This window comes from Suillus fuscotomentosus, assembly GCF_016647785.1.
Source record: "Suillus fuscotomentosus strain FC203 chromosome Unknown F5891scaffold_24, whole genome shotgun sequence".
Lineage (NCBI taxonomy): Eukaryota > Fungi > Basidiomycota > Agaricomycetes > Boletales > Suillaceae > Suillus > Suillus fuscotomentosus.
This window is the reverse complement of record NW_024539536.1, coordinates 114,910-130,028: the sequence shown is the minus strand read 5'-3', so window position 1 is coordinate 130,028 and position 15,119 is coordinate 114,910. Positions and strand designations below refer to the sequence as shown.

Sequence of the window (15,119 nt, the reverse complement as noted above, 5' to 3'; positions counted from 1 at the left end):
AGAACGTGATGCATGACAGGCTTCCAAGTCTCTCATGTGGCCCGAAGGAATGGTGACTTATCGGAAATAGTTCCGAGCTTCTGGGGCTGCAAGCGATCTCCAGACGCACATCAATGGTATTAGATAGTACGGGAAGAGCGGCAGTTGAATGGAGAAATATAAATAAATAAAGGCTACCCTGAAGAAAGTCAAGCAAAAATGGCCATTAAGCTCTGAGCCTCATGGTTGAAAGGATTATACGGCGCGAATTGCCAGCATCTTTGATAAGCAAATGTCATGCGAGGGTCAACTGAGGTAGAGAAGGATAACGTACCCTGGGTGGTTGAGAATAAGAGTTGGGAACATCTCAATACAACCTTCGGGAATCCTGGGCCAATGGACAGAGGTGGTACGATCATGATGCGAGACAACAAAAGGAAGCAGAAAGGTCATGTCCGAGCGTTCACTGATGCGACCGACGCTGGCTATTAAACTTCAGTATTTCAGAGACCCGAGAAAAAAGATTCGCACCTGCAATCAATTCGAGAAGGTCCAAGTGGAATATAATCGAACTGAGCAACGCGGGGGTAAGCGCCCTGATCTGTACCTGCATGACGGTAACCAGCGCAGGTCCAAAAGAGAGTCCCTCACGTAGAGCGCTTGAAGAAAAATCGGACTCATCCTGTTCAAGAGTATTGAATTGCGGGCGAAATTGTGGGAAAATAGAAGTACCTACCATAATCCATGTCGACACCAAATTTGTCAATGAAATTATCGATTCCCTGATAGTCTTAGTGTCAGGGTTGGCTCTGGTCGCGGCAACCTCCACCAAAGCATTCGCAGAAAAGAAAGTAGCGTCCTCCTCGAGGTGCACATTCAATTGCGCGAGGAGCGAGCGCACATAGTCAAGGAAAGGCGGAAGAGCGGGGTGACTGACAATGACAAGAGGCGCACATGCATAAACGCGATTCAGACCACGAATGAGTGTGTTCTTCATTAGTGCCATCAGATGAGGTAAAGCATAGCGTGAGTCAAGATTTTCGAGATCGTCTGGGATAGAAGGGAGAACAGGAAGAGGATAGGTAAGTGCGGAGGACATGCTGGAGTAAGATGATACTGATGGGGATATGTGCCATTTTTGATGTCTCTTATATAGGCAAGGAGATGGGTTGCATCGTTATGTCTTGGACACATGAATAGAGTTATGGTCGTCTTCCATTCCAACAAAGAGTCGCTCGACGCCACAAGTTATCGTCGATCAAAGAAGGCATGACTAGACTGGTCGCGATGATCGCCATGAAAAGGGTCTTTGTTCTTCAAGTTGCAATGAGACTTTGTGGTTAAAAATTTGTTGATTTCGACTGGCGTAGGTTGAAATATCACACTGGCCGTTCTTTAAAAGTTGATTTTGTTGTGATTGACCTAAAGTTATGCTGTCCGTCAAGTTGTAGATCGTCCACATAGATATCATAGAACCTATTGGCTTTATTGAAGCATATGAATTAATTCTCTCGAAGATTAAAGCGGTTTTAATACCAAGGTTGGCAAGCTGCTCGAGACTGATTTCACATTCATTCCACCGTTTGCAAGTTGTGACAGTCTCCAGTGATATCAGCTACGATATTGAAGCTCCAGAATCGCTTGACAACATGAATTTTGAGTTTGCTGTTGTAATGGGGAAACAATGATGCACCCGGGAGAATTTGCCTTGGACTGGGATGTGAGTGGGACGGAATTATTAGAAGGGAGAGGTCACGAAACCATCGCGTGTTGATAAGGGACTAGTGCCGGCACTAGCAGTACTTGGTAGACGAGATAATGCAGAAGCACATTAATGCAAGAACTTGGGTGGTCTCACATCAATATTTATATTGTAGCACACTTGGAGTGCCATGAAAATTTTCTTTGATTCCGCCAAGTTCTGTCGGGAGAACCTGTCCACAATACAAGCGGCCCGCACAAGTATCGAAGAGTGTCGTAATTCAGGAAGGCGGATCTGCTGGGACGATTCAATGAGAGGTGCTCACGTGATGGGAGCTGAGCACACCATCGCAAGCGTTCAGCACGCCATGACTGTTGCATAGTATAAGATGGCGAAACATTGAATTGAAACGTGGCCTTCCCCGTCGTTTTGACCGCATCCATCATGAACATGGTCCACTGTACACTTACCATCGGATACACCCTCATCAGTATTTGACATCCTGGACGTCTTCGCCTACCGAGCTGGGAATTGCCGTCAGTCCACACTGACACCCAGCTATACCGTCACATGTAGTGACTCACCAGCCCATAGAAGAGCTGAGCATCGAGTGCTGACATGGACATGCCATCCAAATTCCCATTGTAACACGTCAATAACCTCCTCAATGGTCCCACGATGATCTTTTTCACAAGATCGCACAATTCACATTCTCAAGCGCATTACTTACCCCATGTAATCAACAGGTAAGTAGCTTATCACGAGTTTTCTTTTTTAGATTCCGTATATCGTTGATCCCGATATCATCCGACCAATGGCATCGTGTCATTGTCCTTGTGACCTCCCCATCCGGCGTTAAGGCTTCTCTTACGCTTTCAAGTTGCACTTGGCTCGATTTTTGCACTCGTTTCAGGTTATCATTCGCTTCTCACATCAAATTCTTAACCTTTCTTTATGCGCCCGAGCACACATACCGCCCTTCTTATACTGCATCCGATGGATGTTGTCCTTGTGTTGTCATCGGCATTACCTCCGAATTCGATGAATGATCTCATTTATCGTCATACTGGGTGTCCATTAGATGACGACCCCTCCATAATTCGGATACTAACTCATTACTCTGTTTGTACGTATATCTTGCGCATTCCTATAAAATCCACGTTTCACCTCTTGTGGATCTGCATTGAGTTCTGAGCTCTTCAATATCATCATCCCCCAAACTGAATATTTTGACTGCGAACTGTTGCACAGCATCACTATGTTCTGCCCCTCTGATTCCTCTCTCTCCAACTCCCCATTGACCACCAGGTCGAATACACCATCCTCCGTATCTGACTTCCAGCTCACCAAAATTTTCCTCCTCTCCCCTACGCTACTGGACATACAATTCTTAAGAGATTTCTCCAAGAAGTTGGATAAGGGAACCGAGGACAGGATTGTGATTCCTGTCAACCATTCTGATGCATTCACCAGTGGATGGATTCAAGAAGCCATCAAATCATTACCTTGTGGTGTTGATCTTGAGGGAAAATACTGGGAGAAGCACAATGTTGATGGTAACGCACAAATCTAACTTTGCGAGACAATAATACTGACTCATCGTAGAAAGCTGTTATTTCACTGAAACGTGCGAGGGCGTTGAATTTGATGAGTGGGTGAAAGTTTGCACGAAAACTGGCAAACTTGTAAGTTATAGTCTTCTGAAAAATTCTGTTTGCTTTCTCTCGTACCTTGATAGCGGAAGTAGATGACATTTTCGTCTTCAACTTCGCTTATATTTTCTCCGTTCCGTGGGGCTCATTCTCTTCATCGTAGACAAGCGCAGCACAAGCCTTGAATATTTTCGCCTCCATTGGCCTCCGTTCGATCTTTGGACAATCTTCTCCATGTGGAGGAAGCACCTTATACGTCCTCGAGCGCCCGTCTATATCCTTCCCGCCTCTTGATCTTACGAGCCCGTGGGGTGTTCCCACGAAACAAGTATGTCGATCTTTTTCGTGGCTCTTGTTTGGTGGTTGATGTATAACGTTGCAGGAATGGAAGGACGTATGGGCTGCCTGGGATCTTGTTACACTTGGCATGATCCCAAGCGTAATGTTACACGAGAAACCTATCGAATTGCGACACAAATGCTTGTTTTACATCGGGCACATACCTACGTGAGTGTTACTTCGAGGTGCTTTCTCGGTTGCGTCTGAGTGTCGAAACAGATTCCTCGACATGCTTATGGCCCGTGCTCTCAACCAGTCGAATTCTGAGCCTTATTTCGCGCAGATCTTTGAGGTTCCAACCATTTTTTTTTAGTTCAAAGCATCGTTCCTGACTCCTTTTACATTAGCGGGGTATTGACCCTCATGTCGATGATCCGGAACACTGTCATGTATGTATTTACTTTCCTCGTTTGTTTTTCCCTGATGTCAATTTTGTATTAAAGAGACACTCTGAAGTTCCCACAACGGACGAGGATTGGCCTGCCCTTGGAACGATCCTTGGCTTCCGCGACCGTGTGCGTGGGCGCCTTCTGGCGTTATATGACGATTTGGCATCTGGAAAGCGCAAAATCAACAGGAATATTGGCCGCATGCTTGCGATGACCCTTGAACATGAGGGGTGGCACATCGAGGTCAGCATAATGTGTCTCTTATGTGTATAGATAGAGTCCTAAAAGCGTTTGGTATGGCATAGACACTCCTCTACATGCTCATCCAGCGTGCTGGAACAGGGACGCTCCCCCCGCCAGGATTCGTCACCCCGCCATGGGAAGCTCTGTCTGCACAATGGGATGCCTCACGTACAGCCCCTTCTTCATCGACTGTCACTCTTGGTCCTGTTACCATCACATTTGGGCACGACGATTGCGAGGGTAATGATTTCGATGAAGGCGTGTGCGACCAGGTTGAGGGACACGAGTTTGGCTGGGACAATGAAAGCCCTTCCCGACAGGTGCAGGTGGGGAAATTCCATGCCGAGTGGAGGCCAATCAGCAATGAAGAGTTCTATGCTTGGTGGCTGAACAGGAAGGAAATCGGTCTGCCACCCAGTTGGGTGGAAGGAGAGGAAGAAATTCAAGTTCGTTATTCAATCAGCTATGGATGGCTGGGACTGATTAAAATTGCCAGGTCCGCACTCTCTACGGTCCTGTGCCACTAGGTGTCGCGAAGCACTGGCCAGTGCTTACGAGTTACGATATGCTCAGTGAATATGCGAAGAGTAAAGGCGGGCGACTACCCACCGAACCGGAGCTAAGGCTCTTCCTCGACACATATGAGGTTGGATTCGAGGGCGGCGCGAATGTAGGCATCAGAAACTGGCACCCCGTTCCGTAAGTCACTATGCATTCCCAATTATCATATTTCACACAATTGGTTACAAGAGCGACTACTGGTCTCGAGGCAAACGGCGGTCGTGGAAGCAATGGTGGTGTCTGGGAATGGACTTCGACGCCGTTCGATACCCACGATGGATTTTCACCCACGGAACACTTCCCAGGGTACTCAGTAGATTTCTTTGATGGGAAGCACCATGTTGTTGTAAGTCTTGGCCGTCCATCATCTTGCTGTCGGTTGACACATGGGTTATGCAGCTTGGAGCATCGTACGCTACGATCCCGCGCCTTGCTGGGCGGCGGACGATTAGAAACTTTTATCAGCACAATTATCCATACCCGTGGGTTGGTGGGCGGATAGTATATGATGCGTGAGGATGAGTATGCTGGTTCTTTGTAAAGCAATTCTGTAAGTAGACAATGTATTGTACATTTCTCGCCGACATTCGATATGTTCGTTTCTGACTCGGAGATGGGCACATACCCAGTATATATATCAAGCCTGCCGTTAGAATGTCTACAACATCTCGCACGATGAGCTGACCGTTTTTCCACAACTTCGAAGGACCCTACAATTGCAGCTTTGAACTTCGTCCCTACCATTGATCATGTGCATGAGCGCTTGAGCTTGAAGCTTTCAACGATACACTTGGCTCGTATTACTAAGCGCGTGACCTGTTGACCCCTATATGCCAATGTTGCCCCTATCGACATAGGGATATATAATATTGGACAGCACTTTCCGACCACCTTTGACAATAACCATAATGGCGACCTGCAGTGGATGTACATGCGCCAGCGAATGCCCGTGAGTACTGATTTTCTTGTCGCTATCTCACACTTAAACTTTCTTACAGAGCTTGTGGCCCCTCAGGGACTGGCTGTGCTTGCCCAAAGAACCAATGTAACTGCCAGAAATGCGTCAACAGCGCACATTCAAAGAAGGTACAGTCATAATAATTCTGACGCTGGTCTTGTAATAACACTAACTGCTACTCGGTGCAGTGCTCTTGCGCTGGCACAGGGGAAAATTGTGAATGTTCTAAGCAGGGTGATGTGTGTGCTTGTGAGTCAAAGTGATGATTCCAATTAGGATGGAAGAGGCGACCGTCGTGGCCGTTCAAAGTATTGTACAATGTCGGTTGATATATTGCAAGAGAAACTGGAAACTTGATCATGGCTTCCGTGAAATAACATGCACAACGACATGTGGTGAGTGTCCCTATTAATTTGCAAGTATCTTCATCTTTCCAATGCTACACAAATTGCACACTACAACTCCCCGTTCTTTATAACTTTATGCTCTCCTGTCCGCACTGTGTAGCATTCGTGCTGTTATCTATACCCTGACACTGAGCTAGGCTCGCCCTGTTGCGCGTGATCTGATTCACTACCACATTCTTACCATCGTACGATCCTGTCAATGGTGTGGGCAAGCACGACCTAGTACTGACACGGTCTGTCACTGCAGTGCCAACCGCCTCGCGAGTTTAAAAATCAATGTCCTTATTTGTAGACCCTGTGTCTGGCATAGACCCAGGGTCTATACATGGGGGCTCACGCTTAACTATCGCGTATGACCTCGAGAGTTTGTCGTGACTCGGCAATGTCGCCATGGCCAAATTATTTCAATGATCATTCCCCCGCGCTATGTTTGTGTCTATTTAGTAATTCACTACTGAGCAACTTGAAGGTGCTACTACTACCACTACTAAATGTAAATATTAACAGCCTCGTAGACCAAACGCTCCTCATCAATGACCTAGCAGGACGCACTCTAGGTCATGCTGGACTTTCGCTTCGCAAGTTGTCAAGGTGTTTCACAGTTTCTGTATGTACATGCATTACCTTCTCAGGCTAGGGTCCGAATTTTCCGTAAAACAGTCAAAGTGAGTGACATTCTTATGAAGTCGTTGCCAGGGTTTTGATACGTGCTTGAGGAGAGGGTATAAGTACTAGTCCGTTGTCACTTACTTCTGAGTTCCTCTTGCACTTCCCTCTAGACTCACTATCAACTTCAACATTATGACCTCCGAGTCATGGACGTCGCTAGATTCTACTCCAGGCCGGCGCATTTTCTTTCGCCCCCTTGGAAGTTCAGAAAATGTCTTACACTGGACTGCCTCCAGAAACACCTCAGATACCGTGATGCACATACACCTTCGTACCGCACAAGCCAGCGATCAAGACGTTCATTCCCAATCGAATATCTTGCGTTCTTGGGTGTCTGTCAAAAAGCGCTTTCCCCTCGTCGCGGCTGAAGTGGAAGAACACGAGTTTGGCCCCCGCTTCATTATCCGTGAAGAAACAGTCATGAATCTTCGACCTGATGATGTCACATTCACGGAGGTCAATTCCTTTCACCATGCTGAATGTTTCGTAAACGACATTATGGATGGACCTCGGCGCCTTTCATCTCAGTTACTTACTCGTGCCTATATTTTGCGCCGAACAGATAAAAGTGACCATTTCCATGTCGTGGTTATGCTCGCCCACTGCATTACAGATGTAGCGAGCACGAGCACGGTGCTTAGGTCATTTTTTGACACACTGTCATCTCGGATTGAACCACCGTACATTCCTCTAGGCGAGAGAGTGCATAATTTTAAGGCTTTAGAGAGCAATCTGGGTTCTAGAGATCTTTCACTTGTCAAAAGACGGTGGAGGCGGGCTTTGGGTTATGCAATTGACTTGGTACGGATGTCTCGATTCAAGGTCTTTAGTGTTCAGTTTGTAGTGCCTTACAGGAGAGCTAAAGCATTGAAGCAGGGCGGTCACACTCTCCCCGGAGACTTCAGGGAATCCACACCTCATACTTCCGCTAAAAAACGCGACCATGTTTCAGTGTTTTCGAGAGCAGTGTCGTCAACCATTCTCACCAATTGCCGCCGCTATGGTATTACCATGAACTCTGCGTATTATACCCTCTGCCAAGTTGCCATGGCACGCGTTTTATGTCGACGGTACCTCAGGGGCCAGATCTCGGAAGAAGAATGGGAGTACAGGAAGCGCCAGCCCATGTATATCCGCGGGCCGGTGAACTTACGCCCGTATCAAGATAAGGACTGGTTTGAGACGGGCGGCTCGGGTGATGTTGGCTTCGGCGCCGGCATCGTCCAGTATGTGCTTCCCTTCATGCCTCTTGGTAACATGTCTAGGGGAGACCCTCACAGGTTGGAACTTGTTGATGGGGCACCGGACTTCCCGGATCTCATGTCTTTCAACCGGTTTCTTCTCCGATGTGCTAATGTGAAGGCGCAAGCCCAGAAGCTGCTCGGGCACCCACGGTTGGTTGACATATGTAGTAATTCCACTATGAGAGGCTATTCGACTCCTTCCGGGAGGGACATCGCTTCGAAGCGGGTGCAGACGAGAGACAGTGTTCAGCCAGAGGACGGCGATAAAAGTGTATCCGTTCAGTCTTTGAACCCGATATACACACATGTGGGAGCCACTCTCGGCAATGTCAGTGACTCTCTTTGTATATATTCAAATGAACTAAACGTTACGATTCTAGATGGATCATATGTTGCCCACAGAATATCCTCTGCCTCCCGAGCACTACCTGTCACCGCTGCACAGCACGCCTCACGCCCATCGGGCCGGTTATGCGCCATGGTCACCGCAGGCTGCTGCTTTCGAGGACGCCAAAACACCGCGACTTTATGTTGAGTACTGGCGTGTCCATCAACACTCAACGCCTGCCAAGCTGTATCTTGGTGCGTCAACTGCGCGCCAGCAGCTGCAATATTTTGTCTTCTACGATCAGCACGTCTTTAGCGAAAAGATTGTCACGGAGTGGTTGAGTGAGTTGAAGGATGCGACGTTGTGGTATCTGGGCCAGCCCCATAGCAATGGAACGCCTTTACAGAGCAAGTTATAGTGCCACATTGCAATGTTGCAAAAATAATACAAGAAAAGTACAGGAATAGTTGAGTAGTCGTAGAATTACAAAAAACTAGTTTGTTACATGGAACATTAGAATCTAATCGTCCTCCTCATCCTCCTCGTCCCAGTCCACACTCTCCGCTATTGCATCACCTTCGCTGTAGAGCTTGTCCAGTCCAGTCAACTTTTCAAGGAATCCGGGCTCGTTAAATGCCTTCAAGAGCATATCGAAACCTTGTTCCTCGTAGGCTTTGAGAACCTGAGCCATGGGTGAGTATAGAGATGCGGAGAATGAGTGATGGCGCTCACTGTCTCACTGCAACCCGTGCACTTGTCGTATGCTGCACCTATGATCGGGAGGTTTCTGAACTGTGCCAAGAACCCACGCAATTGATGCGGGACAAGACCCAGAACACTGTCCGACGTGCTAGGGTCTGCAGCAGCGCCATTGGCTTGAGGAGGGGGCGGGGGTGCATGAAGCCTGCGAATGACATCAGGAACAGTGTCTTGGCGTACAATAAGACCTACCCATCGGGATGTTGTAGCAAAGAGACAAGGAGTTCGACCGCCGTAGAAGCTGCGATCGAGGCAAGGCCGGGTCTTGTCACGGTACACATTTGATCCAAAGTACGATCCGTCAAGGACTGTATGGAAAGATATGTGAGTGAGTGTCGGTATGGAGAGTTGAAAGGCAATACATCAGCAGGAGCGACAATATCGTTGCAGTAATAGCAACCCAGTCGATCGCCCGTCGTCGAAGACGCTCGAGCGCCATGACGCATAACAAGATACGTGTCAAACCCAAGAGCAGCGTTAAGGACTATCTGCGCGAGGGTTCAGTACGAGCAATATGCATAGGGTCTTGTGCCGTACCTTGCCCTTGGCGGCGCCCAAAACAGTGGGCAGCCAGCGGCTTTCTCTAGAATCCATTAAGAGGAATACAACATCGTGTTCGTCGAACAGCGTCTCTAGATGCCTGACGTCTTTCTTCGCTTGTTCAATGGACGCCGGAGGTATAGGGTGGCCTGGCATGGGTATAGATATATCATGGCCTGTTGCATTCTAATTTACAAGTCATCAGAGATCGTTAAAGACGAGCGATACGGGACTTACAATACCGGGGAAGATTTTCGTCAAGCGCTGGGCGGCGCAAGCAGCCTTGGGTTTACCGCCGTTGAGACAATCCTCGAATTCAAACAACGGTTGGCGGACGGGATTCGAAAATGATACACGCGCGGAATCAACAAAAGTAATCGTACGGACACCCCATCCCTAGTGATGGAAATCAGTCATGACTGTGGGTTTGAATCTATCGGTACAAACCATGAGGGTACGTGCAACGTAGCAGCCAAGTGTCCCTGCACCGAGAAGTAGGCATCTTGTCGATGCTACTTTATCGAGGTCTAGCGAAGGTAGAATGCGCCAGCGCATCAGCTTCAAGTTCAGGTCCACAGCTTGGTCAGCGAGCCTAAAAGCCCATCAGCAGTGTTTACCATGAATCGCTGGACAACACATACCTCTTCGGATCCATCATGGGTGCCAGATCAGCGACTCGAGCACTGAGCTTGTTGGTTGTCGGATGGCGCTCCCATCCTATAGCACTAGGTTTCGTGGTTGGATCTCCTTCTCCGATGGAGACCACTCCAAACCGGCTCCTCCATGGTTTTCCAGCAGTGGGTCTTTCGCTATCTCTCCAGCAAAGAACTCGGACAGAAGATGTTTGCGATGGATACACCGCACGAAGGAAGGTGAGGAGGTTCCGAAGAGGCCAACCTGGGTTTTCAGGAAGAGCAGATGGATCTAAAAAGCCGATTACTCGCTGTGCAAAGGGAGTCAGCCTTGGCTCGTGAGACGGAATGCACCAATTACGTTCTCGGGAGCAACACCAGCAAAGAACTCTTCATATTGTTCTATCGACCCTACTTCGGTTATGCCGCCAATCTCCTTCACGAGAAAGAATGATCGAGTTGTCTTGAGGAGTGAGTCATAAATAGATTCCAACTGAAAGTGCTTGTAAGAACGCGAAATGCTCCTCGAAGAAGGACATACACCCTGGATCTCTTCATCCGCTTGCTTCCAGCCATTTTCTGAAATCTGCCAAGCTGGTTTGGACACGAACGCGGGGAAGGCGAACCAGTAGAAGTACTGATACTTCTTTAGATCAGCGAATGTTATTAGTAAGAACTGCGTGAGGAGAGACGTGTCTTTGGTTGTTATGATGCTGTCCCAGATCTTATTGAGACAAGTATTACCATTTGCTATCGGGCGCGTCAAGTCATGATCGCACCTTGGAAACGACGTCATTAATGAGTGCAGCCTTATCTGCAGCCTTAAAGTCCTCGATAGTATTGAAGTTCTTGAAGATGCCAGTGGTATGGACGGACATGGGTGACAACCTAGGATAGAGTCAGCACATCAGTTTCAACGCGCGTCCGATCGCGACATACTGAGGTGCCTTCTGGTAAGCGTCTTCCCCTACTGTGAGGTTACATCCAAGAGCGATATCGTGCCCTGTTTCGCGATCTCTGATTGATCGACCGACGGAATATGATCCATTCACGGTAATAGCATCTTCTGAGAGACGAAGGACATCTATCTTCATGCGAGTGAGCTCATGCCAAAAACCTGGCTGAACAAGTGATGCAAAGGGCGCAAACTGGACGACAGGCATGTCGTCGACCCGGGTAGTGATGGTAGTTGCAATGAGGCTTGATGCTGACTGACTTGACTCTCCATGTTCACAGGGACACACACCTACAAATGGTAAGCTCGGTCCATTAACTAGTACTAAAATAGTAAAACTTCACCGGTTAATCTCGATCAGCTCTCTCGGCCCATCAGAGGAAACTACAGTATGGAGAACTACCCGTCTATAGAAGAACTGACAGACTCAAGATTGTTATTAATACAATGCTATATGTCAAATCATCGTGCACTCGCGAACAAAGTCTGAGAGCAACGCAAACATTCACCTTTTCGCGTTGCGCTTGTCTTCGAGTTGATAAGCAGAAATATTGAAGAATTACATGAAAACCACCGACAGTATCAGTGTGCAAAGGAATCCAAGTATCATTTGCCGATCTCGTCTAGCTAGTGTCCATTGCATCACCGGTGGCGCCTACAAGTGTGATGTCTTCGTTAACAATCAAATCTCTTATATTTTCGCTCTTCCATGCCGTGGTCCCTCTTCTGAATGTGTAATGGCGTTCCTTCTCTACCCGCTCGTTGGGCTTGACAAAATTGCGAAGCATCTCCGTTTGCGTGGCAGTAATGATACATGCATCAACGTTGGACCCTGAGCCAAGGTCGTTGAAAATACCAGCTGACACAGCGGCAGACACTAGGGCCAAAGCTTCGTTGCGCTAGATGAGACTAGGATTGAACATCGGCCACATATAAGAGCGGTGAAACGTACCTCCATGTTTGGCTTCCAGCTGCTTTCAAAAACAGCCATAGCTGCCAAGCTTCCGGAGCCCATGGTCACGTAAGGCAACTTGTCTGTAGACCCATGTGGATGGATGGTGAAAAGATGTGGCCCAGTCGAATCAACTCCTCCAAGGACAAGAGCAGCTCCGACATGGCCCTGGTATCTACACATCGCATAAATAATAAGATATTGAATACTGAACACAGTTGGGCTCACTGGAAAAGGTATTGCTTCAACATAGTCATCACAGTGACCACTCTTGGCTTTCTCCCAGTGGACAGAGCATGGAGCTCCATATTTGATGATATCGACGCGGTAGTAAACTCGGTGTCTGCAGCAGTACCTGCACCACAGCACCGGATCGATTCTGTTATGTAGTGGATCTAGGGATGCATATTAGATTAAGCAGAATGGTATTGATCTCCAAGAGCGGACCTTTTCACAGTTCTTGTCTGCAATTATTTCGCCTTCTGTGGCACGCGTGTCGGCACCAAGGATAATGCCATCTTTGAAGAGACAGCCTACGATTGTGGTACCGGTGCTGGTAGCCTTTGGAAGGGGCATGCCCTTCTCCTGGAGGAAATTATTTCTATACGACTACTCAGACAACAGCTATATAAACAATATAATGTCTTGCTCACCTAACAGAGTTAGAAAAGTCGAATCCAGGAGAACTGAAGGCCGATTGTTGTGACATTGTGGAGGATAATCTTAAAGCTTGTAGACAAGCTTGCGCATTCGTGTTACGCGTCTGACTAGGACCCCTTGAACCTATTACCATATGTGAAAGTAATTGGCACCGCTGGGCAGCTCTAGCTGTGTCAGAGACTCAGAGGTTCCACATCTTGAACGTTCGAACCCTTCATCTCCCTAGTTCTTGTATCATTATCATCATTTTCAAGTCAACTATGGACGGCTGGAACAAATTTCAATCGAGTCTTTCCGGCCTAAACCTGGGGCAGTCCGCAAACAAGTTTGCAAAGGGCTTCAACTCCAGTGTTCAGGCAACCAGGGAGCGTTTAGGTCAAGTTGCCCCAGACGAAATCACGGAGTTGCCGCAAGGTAGGCTAGCTCTTTTATAATTTGGATACTGAATCCCAATATCTATTCCAGAGTACAAGGATTTGGAGGCTCGCGTAGACGCGTTGCGTCAGGCACACCTAGCACTTCTCAAGTTCGTGCACTTCGTTTGTGTATCAGCTCAGCCCTGATATCTCACCTCAATCAGAGTAACCAAGGCCTATGAGACTGAGTCGTATGACTACCCGACCCAAATTCAGGAGTCTATTACTGAACTCTCGACCACCATTGGCCATGGTATTACAAACTTCGCTGCTACAAACCTGAAGGGCACCAATCTTCCTACGCCCTCACCTGTTGCCCCGCAAGTTTCCCAACATAAGACTCTCCCTCATGCTCTCTGTCGCGCTGCGACTAACGCCGCCGCCGCCATGCAACGCACCCCTGCTGGTGATGAAGATAAACTCGGTAAAGCACTAACCGTGTACGCAGATGTTTTCGACAACATTGCATCAGCTCGCGTCGAGCAAGACGAATCGATTCAGGCCCAATACCTCCGCCCGTGGCAGACGACGCTTTCAACGTCTATCAATGTCGCAATGAAAGCACGCCAAGCCGTTCGCGTCAGCAGACTTGAGTTGGATGCCGCTAAGCAGACGTCATTGCTTTCACTAAGCTTTGGTCCTTCAAGTGCTTACACTTTTCTCATACAGTCTCAAAACTACGAGTCCTGCTAAGCAAGAGCAGGCAAGGCTTGATGTCGAGAACGCAGAGGATGACCTCGTTCAGAAGACTGAGGTTGCCATTACCCTCATGAAGACAGTTCTTGAGAATGTATGTCACAAGTATTCGCTTTTAAACACTTTGCCTTAATGTTTGTAGCCGGAACCTCTGAAGAATCTCAATGAACTTGTGAAAGCTCAGGTATGTGTCTTATGATAAGAAGGCCGTGAAGCTTACCCTTGGTTTGCAGCTGCTTTACTTTGCAGCAGCAGCTGAAGCTCTCTCTTCCGCACAAGGCGAAATTGAAGAGCTCAGTGTCGCCGCGGAGGGAGAATATAGGTAAATATTTCCCTCCCCTGTCAATGACATCGCTCATGTCTTGTTAGGAAGTCCCGCGACCACTGAATTACCCTTACATTAGATTCATGACATGTCGCATGTACATTCTCTTGTTAGGTAGTTTTATATTTAGCGCTACTGGTGTCCTTGTACGTCTCCGTATCGCAACACTATGCACAAACTGGCTTTGGACGTCATAATAGAGGTGTACTCGACTAATCAATGATTGAACTAGTCATTCAGACGGCGTCTAGACTTCCCCCTTCTCCTAGTTCTTATTATTTACAAGCGTCCATGTGCATACAATTGATCAAGGTGTTTCTTGATGTACATTGGAGCTAACATAATCTTACTACGTTGCAAGTACATGCATCTCTTAACCTTGCAAACCACGAGCACGATGTCATCTAGCATTGAATTGGAGGCTATAGGCTATATATTGGTGCAAGATGAATAATGTCCAGCTGGCGGATTTCAAACTGTCATTACAGGTCCTTACTTCCTGTGCCGACTTCCTGATTGCTGTTACGCACCTGTAGTGTACCAAGCTTATCACACAGTACTTCCACGCTTCGTTGCTGTCTCCCGGTGTCAATCACGAGCTTTCTATGTATTTGACTCCCAGCTGGAATTCACCAGAGGACAAAGACGCGCGGTTGTCCATCACTCACATGGATCGGCAGCAAATCGAAAATACGGTAGTACTTCGACGTCGT

At 47.7% G+C, this 15,119-nt stretch overlaps 7 protein-coding genes across 7 annotated transcripts; 4 read left to right on the top strand and 3 right to left on the bottom strand.

Annotated features, from left to right (window-relative positions):
• Positions 1–31: 31 nt before the first annotated feature.
• F5891DRAFT_272530 (uncharacterized protein) lies at positions 32–1,390 on the bottom strand. Its single transcript, XM_041371146.1, has 4 exons — positions 716–1,390; positions 511–661; positions 314–464; positions 32–258 (listed from the first exon to the last, which is right to left on the bottom strand). Exons 1-4 carry the CDS (start codon positions 1,076–1,078, stop codon positions 189–191), a joined length of 735 nt encoding a protein of 244 aa, XP_041226473.1. The 5' UTR covers positions 1,079–1,390; the 3' UTR covers positions 32–188.
• A 1,465-nt stretch (positions 1,391–2,855) lies between these two features.
• Positions 2,856–5,529, top strand: F5891DRAFT_1030604 (C-type lectin protein). Its single transcript, XM_041361579.1, has 11 exons — positions 2,856–3,237; positions 3,287–3,366; positions 3,497–3,661; positions 3,716–3,840; positions 3,892–3,964; positions 4,020–4,061; positions 4,116–4,304; positions 4,367–4,750; positions 4,801–5,003; positions 5,055–5,211; positions 5,265–5,529. The coding sequence occupies exons 1-11, from the start codon at positions 2,940–2,942 to the stop codon at positions 5,379–5,381; spliced, it is 1,833 nt and encodes a 610-aa protein (XP_041226472.1). The 5' UTR covers positions 2,856–2,939; the 3' UTR covers positions 5,382–5,529.
• Positions 5,530–5,773: 244 nt separating this feature from the next.
• Positions 5,774–6,169, top strand: F5891DRAFT_1145012 (uncharacterized protein; the record flags this gene model as incomplete). The annotated part of the gene is made up of 3 exons (XM_041364995.1): positions 5,774–5,814; positions 5,864–5,951; positions 6,012–6,169. The coding sequence occupies 3 exons, from the start codon at positions 5,774–5,776 to the stop codon at positions 6,084–6,086; spliced, it is 204 nt and encodes a 67-aa protein (XP_041226471.1). The 3' UTR covers positions 6,087–6,169.
• Positions 6,170–6,732: 563 nt separating this feature from the next.
• Positions 6,733–8,889, top strand: F5891DRAFT_1145009 (uncharacterized protein; the record flags this gene model as incomplete). Its single annotated transcript, XM_041364994.1, has 4 exons — positions 6,733–6,895; positions 6,947–7,721; positions 7,776–8,471; positions 8,524–8,889. The coding sequence occupies exons 2-4, from the start codon at positions 7,032–7,034 to the stop codon at positions 8,887–8,889; spliced, it is 1,752 nt and encodes a 583-aa protein (XP_041226470.1). The 5' UTR covers positions 6,733–6,895; positions 6,947–7,031.
• Positions 8,890–8,940: 51 nt separating this feature from the next.
• F5891DRAFT_272426 (uncharacterized protein) lies at positions 8,941–11,614 on the bottom strand. Its single transcript, XM_041371145.1, has 10 exons — positions 11,342–11,614; positions 11,182–11,290; positions 10,764–11,126; positions 10,412–10,713; positions 10,218–10,362; positions 10,008–10,166; positions 9,768–9,956; positions 9,423–9,718; positions 9,204–9,375; positions 8,941–9,153 (listed from the first exon to the last, which is right to left on the bottom strand). The coding sequence occupies exons 1-10, from the start codon at positions 11,563–11,565 to the stop codon at positions 8,992–8,994; spliced, it is 2,121 nt and encodes a 706-aa protein (XP_041226469.1). The 5' UTR covers positions 11,566–11,614; the 3' UTR covers positions 8,941–8,991.
• Positions 11,615–11,722: 108 nt separating this feature from the next.
• On the bottom strand, positions 11,723–13,023 carry F5891DRAFT_1145002 (nucleophile aminohydrolase). The gene is made up of 5 exons (XM_041364993.1): positions 12,963–13,023; positions 12,757–12,910; positions 12,538–12,704; positions 12,310–12,484; positions 11,723–12,256 (listed from the first exon to the last, which is right to left on the bottom strand). The coding sequence occupies exons 1-5, from the start codon at positions 13,016–13,018 to the stop codon at positions 11,981–11,983; spliced, it is 828 nt and encodes a 275-aa protein (XP_041226468.1). The 5' UTR covers positions 13,019–13,023; the 3' UTR covers positions 11,723–11,980.
• Positions 13,024–13,143: 120 nt separating this feature from the next.
• Positions 13,144–14,784, top strand: F5891DRAFT_1030591 (BAR domain-containing family protein). Its single transcript, XM_041361578.1, has 7 exons — positions 13,144–13,383; positions 13,435–13,495; positions 13,550–13,999; positions 14,055–14,175; positions 14,224–14,265; positions 14,315–14,403; positions 14,451–14,784. Exons 1-7 carry the CDS (start codon positions 13,230–13,232, stop codon positions 14,467–14,469), a joined length of 936 nt encoding a protein of 311 aa, XP_041226467.1. The 5' UTR covers positions 13,144–13,229; the 3' UTR covers positions 14,470–14,784.
• The last annotated feature ends 335 nt before the right edge of the window (positions 14,785–15,119 follow it).

What these genes read in the sequence shown, in the direction of transcription:
- F5891DRAFT_272530 (XM_041371146.1), bottom strand. Translation starts at nt 1,078, where the DNA reads ATGTCCTCCGCACTTACCTATCCTCTTCCTGTTCTCCCTTCTATCCCA. An exon ending in CCTTCTCGAATTGATTGCAG is followed by an intron (nt 465 to 510) that starts GTGCGAATCTTT and finishes GAAGTTTAATAG; the next exon opens with CCAGCGTCGGTCGCATCAGT. An exon ending in CTTATTCTCAACCACCCAGG is followed by an intron (nt 259 to 313) that starts GTACGTTATCCT and finishes TGCTTATCAAAG; the next exon opens with ATGCTGGCAATTCGCGCCGT.
- F5891DRAFT_1030604 (XM_041361579.1), top strand. Translation starts at nt 2,940, where the DNA reads ATGTTCTGCCCCTCTGATTCCTCTCTCTCCAACTCCCCATTGACCACC. An exon ending in GGGGTGTTCCCACGAAACAA is followed by an intron (nt 3,662 to 3,715) that starts GTATGTCGATCT and finishes ATAACGTTGCAG; the next exon opens with GAATGGAAGGACGTATGGGC. An exon ending in ATTTCGCGCAGATCTTTGAG is followed by an intron (nt 3,965 to 4,019) that starts GTTCCAACCATT and finishes CTTTTACATTAG; the next exon opens with CGGGGTATTGACCCTCATGT.
- F5891DRAFT_272426 (XM_041371145.1), bottom strand. Translation starts at nt 11,565, where the DNA reads ATGCCTGTCGTCCAGTTTGCGCCCTTTGCATCACTTGTTCAGCCAGGT. An exon ending in CTGGTGTTGCTCCCGAGAAC is followed by an intron (nt 10,714 to 10,763) that starts GTAATTGGTGCA and finishes CCCTTTGCACAG; the next exon opens with CGAGTAATCGGCTTTTTAGA. An exon ending in TGGGCGCCGCCAAGGGCAAG is followed by an intron (nt 9,719 to 9,767) that starts GTACGGCACAAG and finishes ACCCTCGCGCAG; the next exon opens with ATAGTCCTTAACGCTGCTCT.
- F5891DRAFT_1145002 (XM_041364993.1), bottom strand. Translation starts at nt 13,018, where the DNA reads ATGTCACAACAATCGGCCTTCAGTTCTCCTGGATTCGACTTTTCTAAC. An exon ending in CAGACAAGAACTGTGAAAAG is followed by an intron (nt 12,705 to 12,756) that starts GTCCGCTCTTGG and finishes ATGCATCCCTAG; the next exon opens with ATCCACTACATAACAGAATC. An exon ending in TTGAAGCAATACCTTTTCCA is followed by an intron (nt 12,485 to 12,537) that starts GTGAGCCCAACT and finishes TGCGATGTGTAG; the next exon opens with ATACCAGGGCCATGTCGGAG.
- F5891DRAFT_1030591 (XM_041361578.1), top strand. Translation starts at nt 13,230, where the DNA reads ATGGACGGCTGGAACAAATTTCAATCGAGTCTTTCCGGCCTAAACCTG. An exon ending in TTGGATGCCGCTAAGCAGAC is followed by an intron (nt 14,000 to 14,054) that starts GTCATTGCTTTC and finishes TTTCTCATACAG; the next exon opens with TCTCAAAACTACGAGTCCTG. An exon ending in TGAAGACAGTTCTTGAGAAT is followed by an intron (nt 14,176 to 14,223) that starts GTATGTCACAAG and finishes TAATGTTTGTAG; the next exon opens with CCGGAACCTCTGAAGAATCT.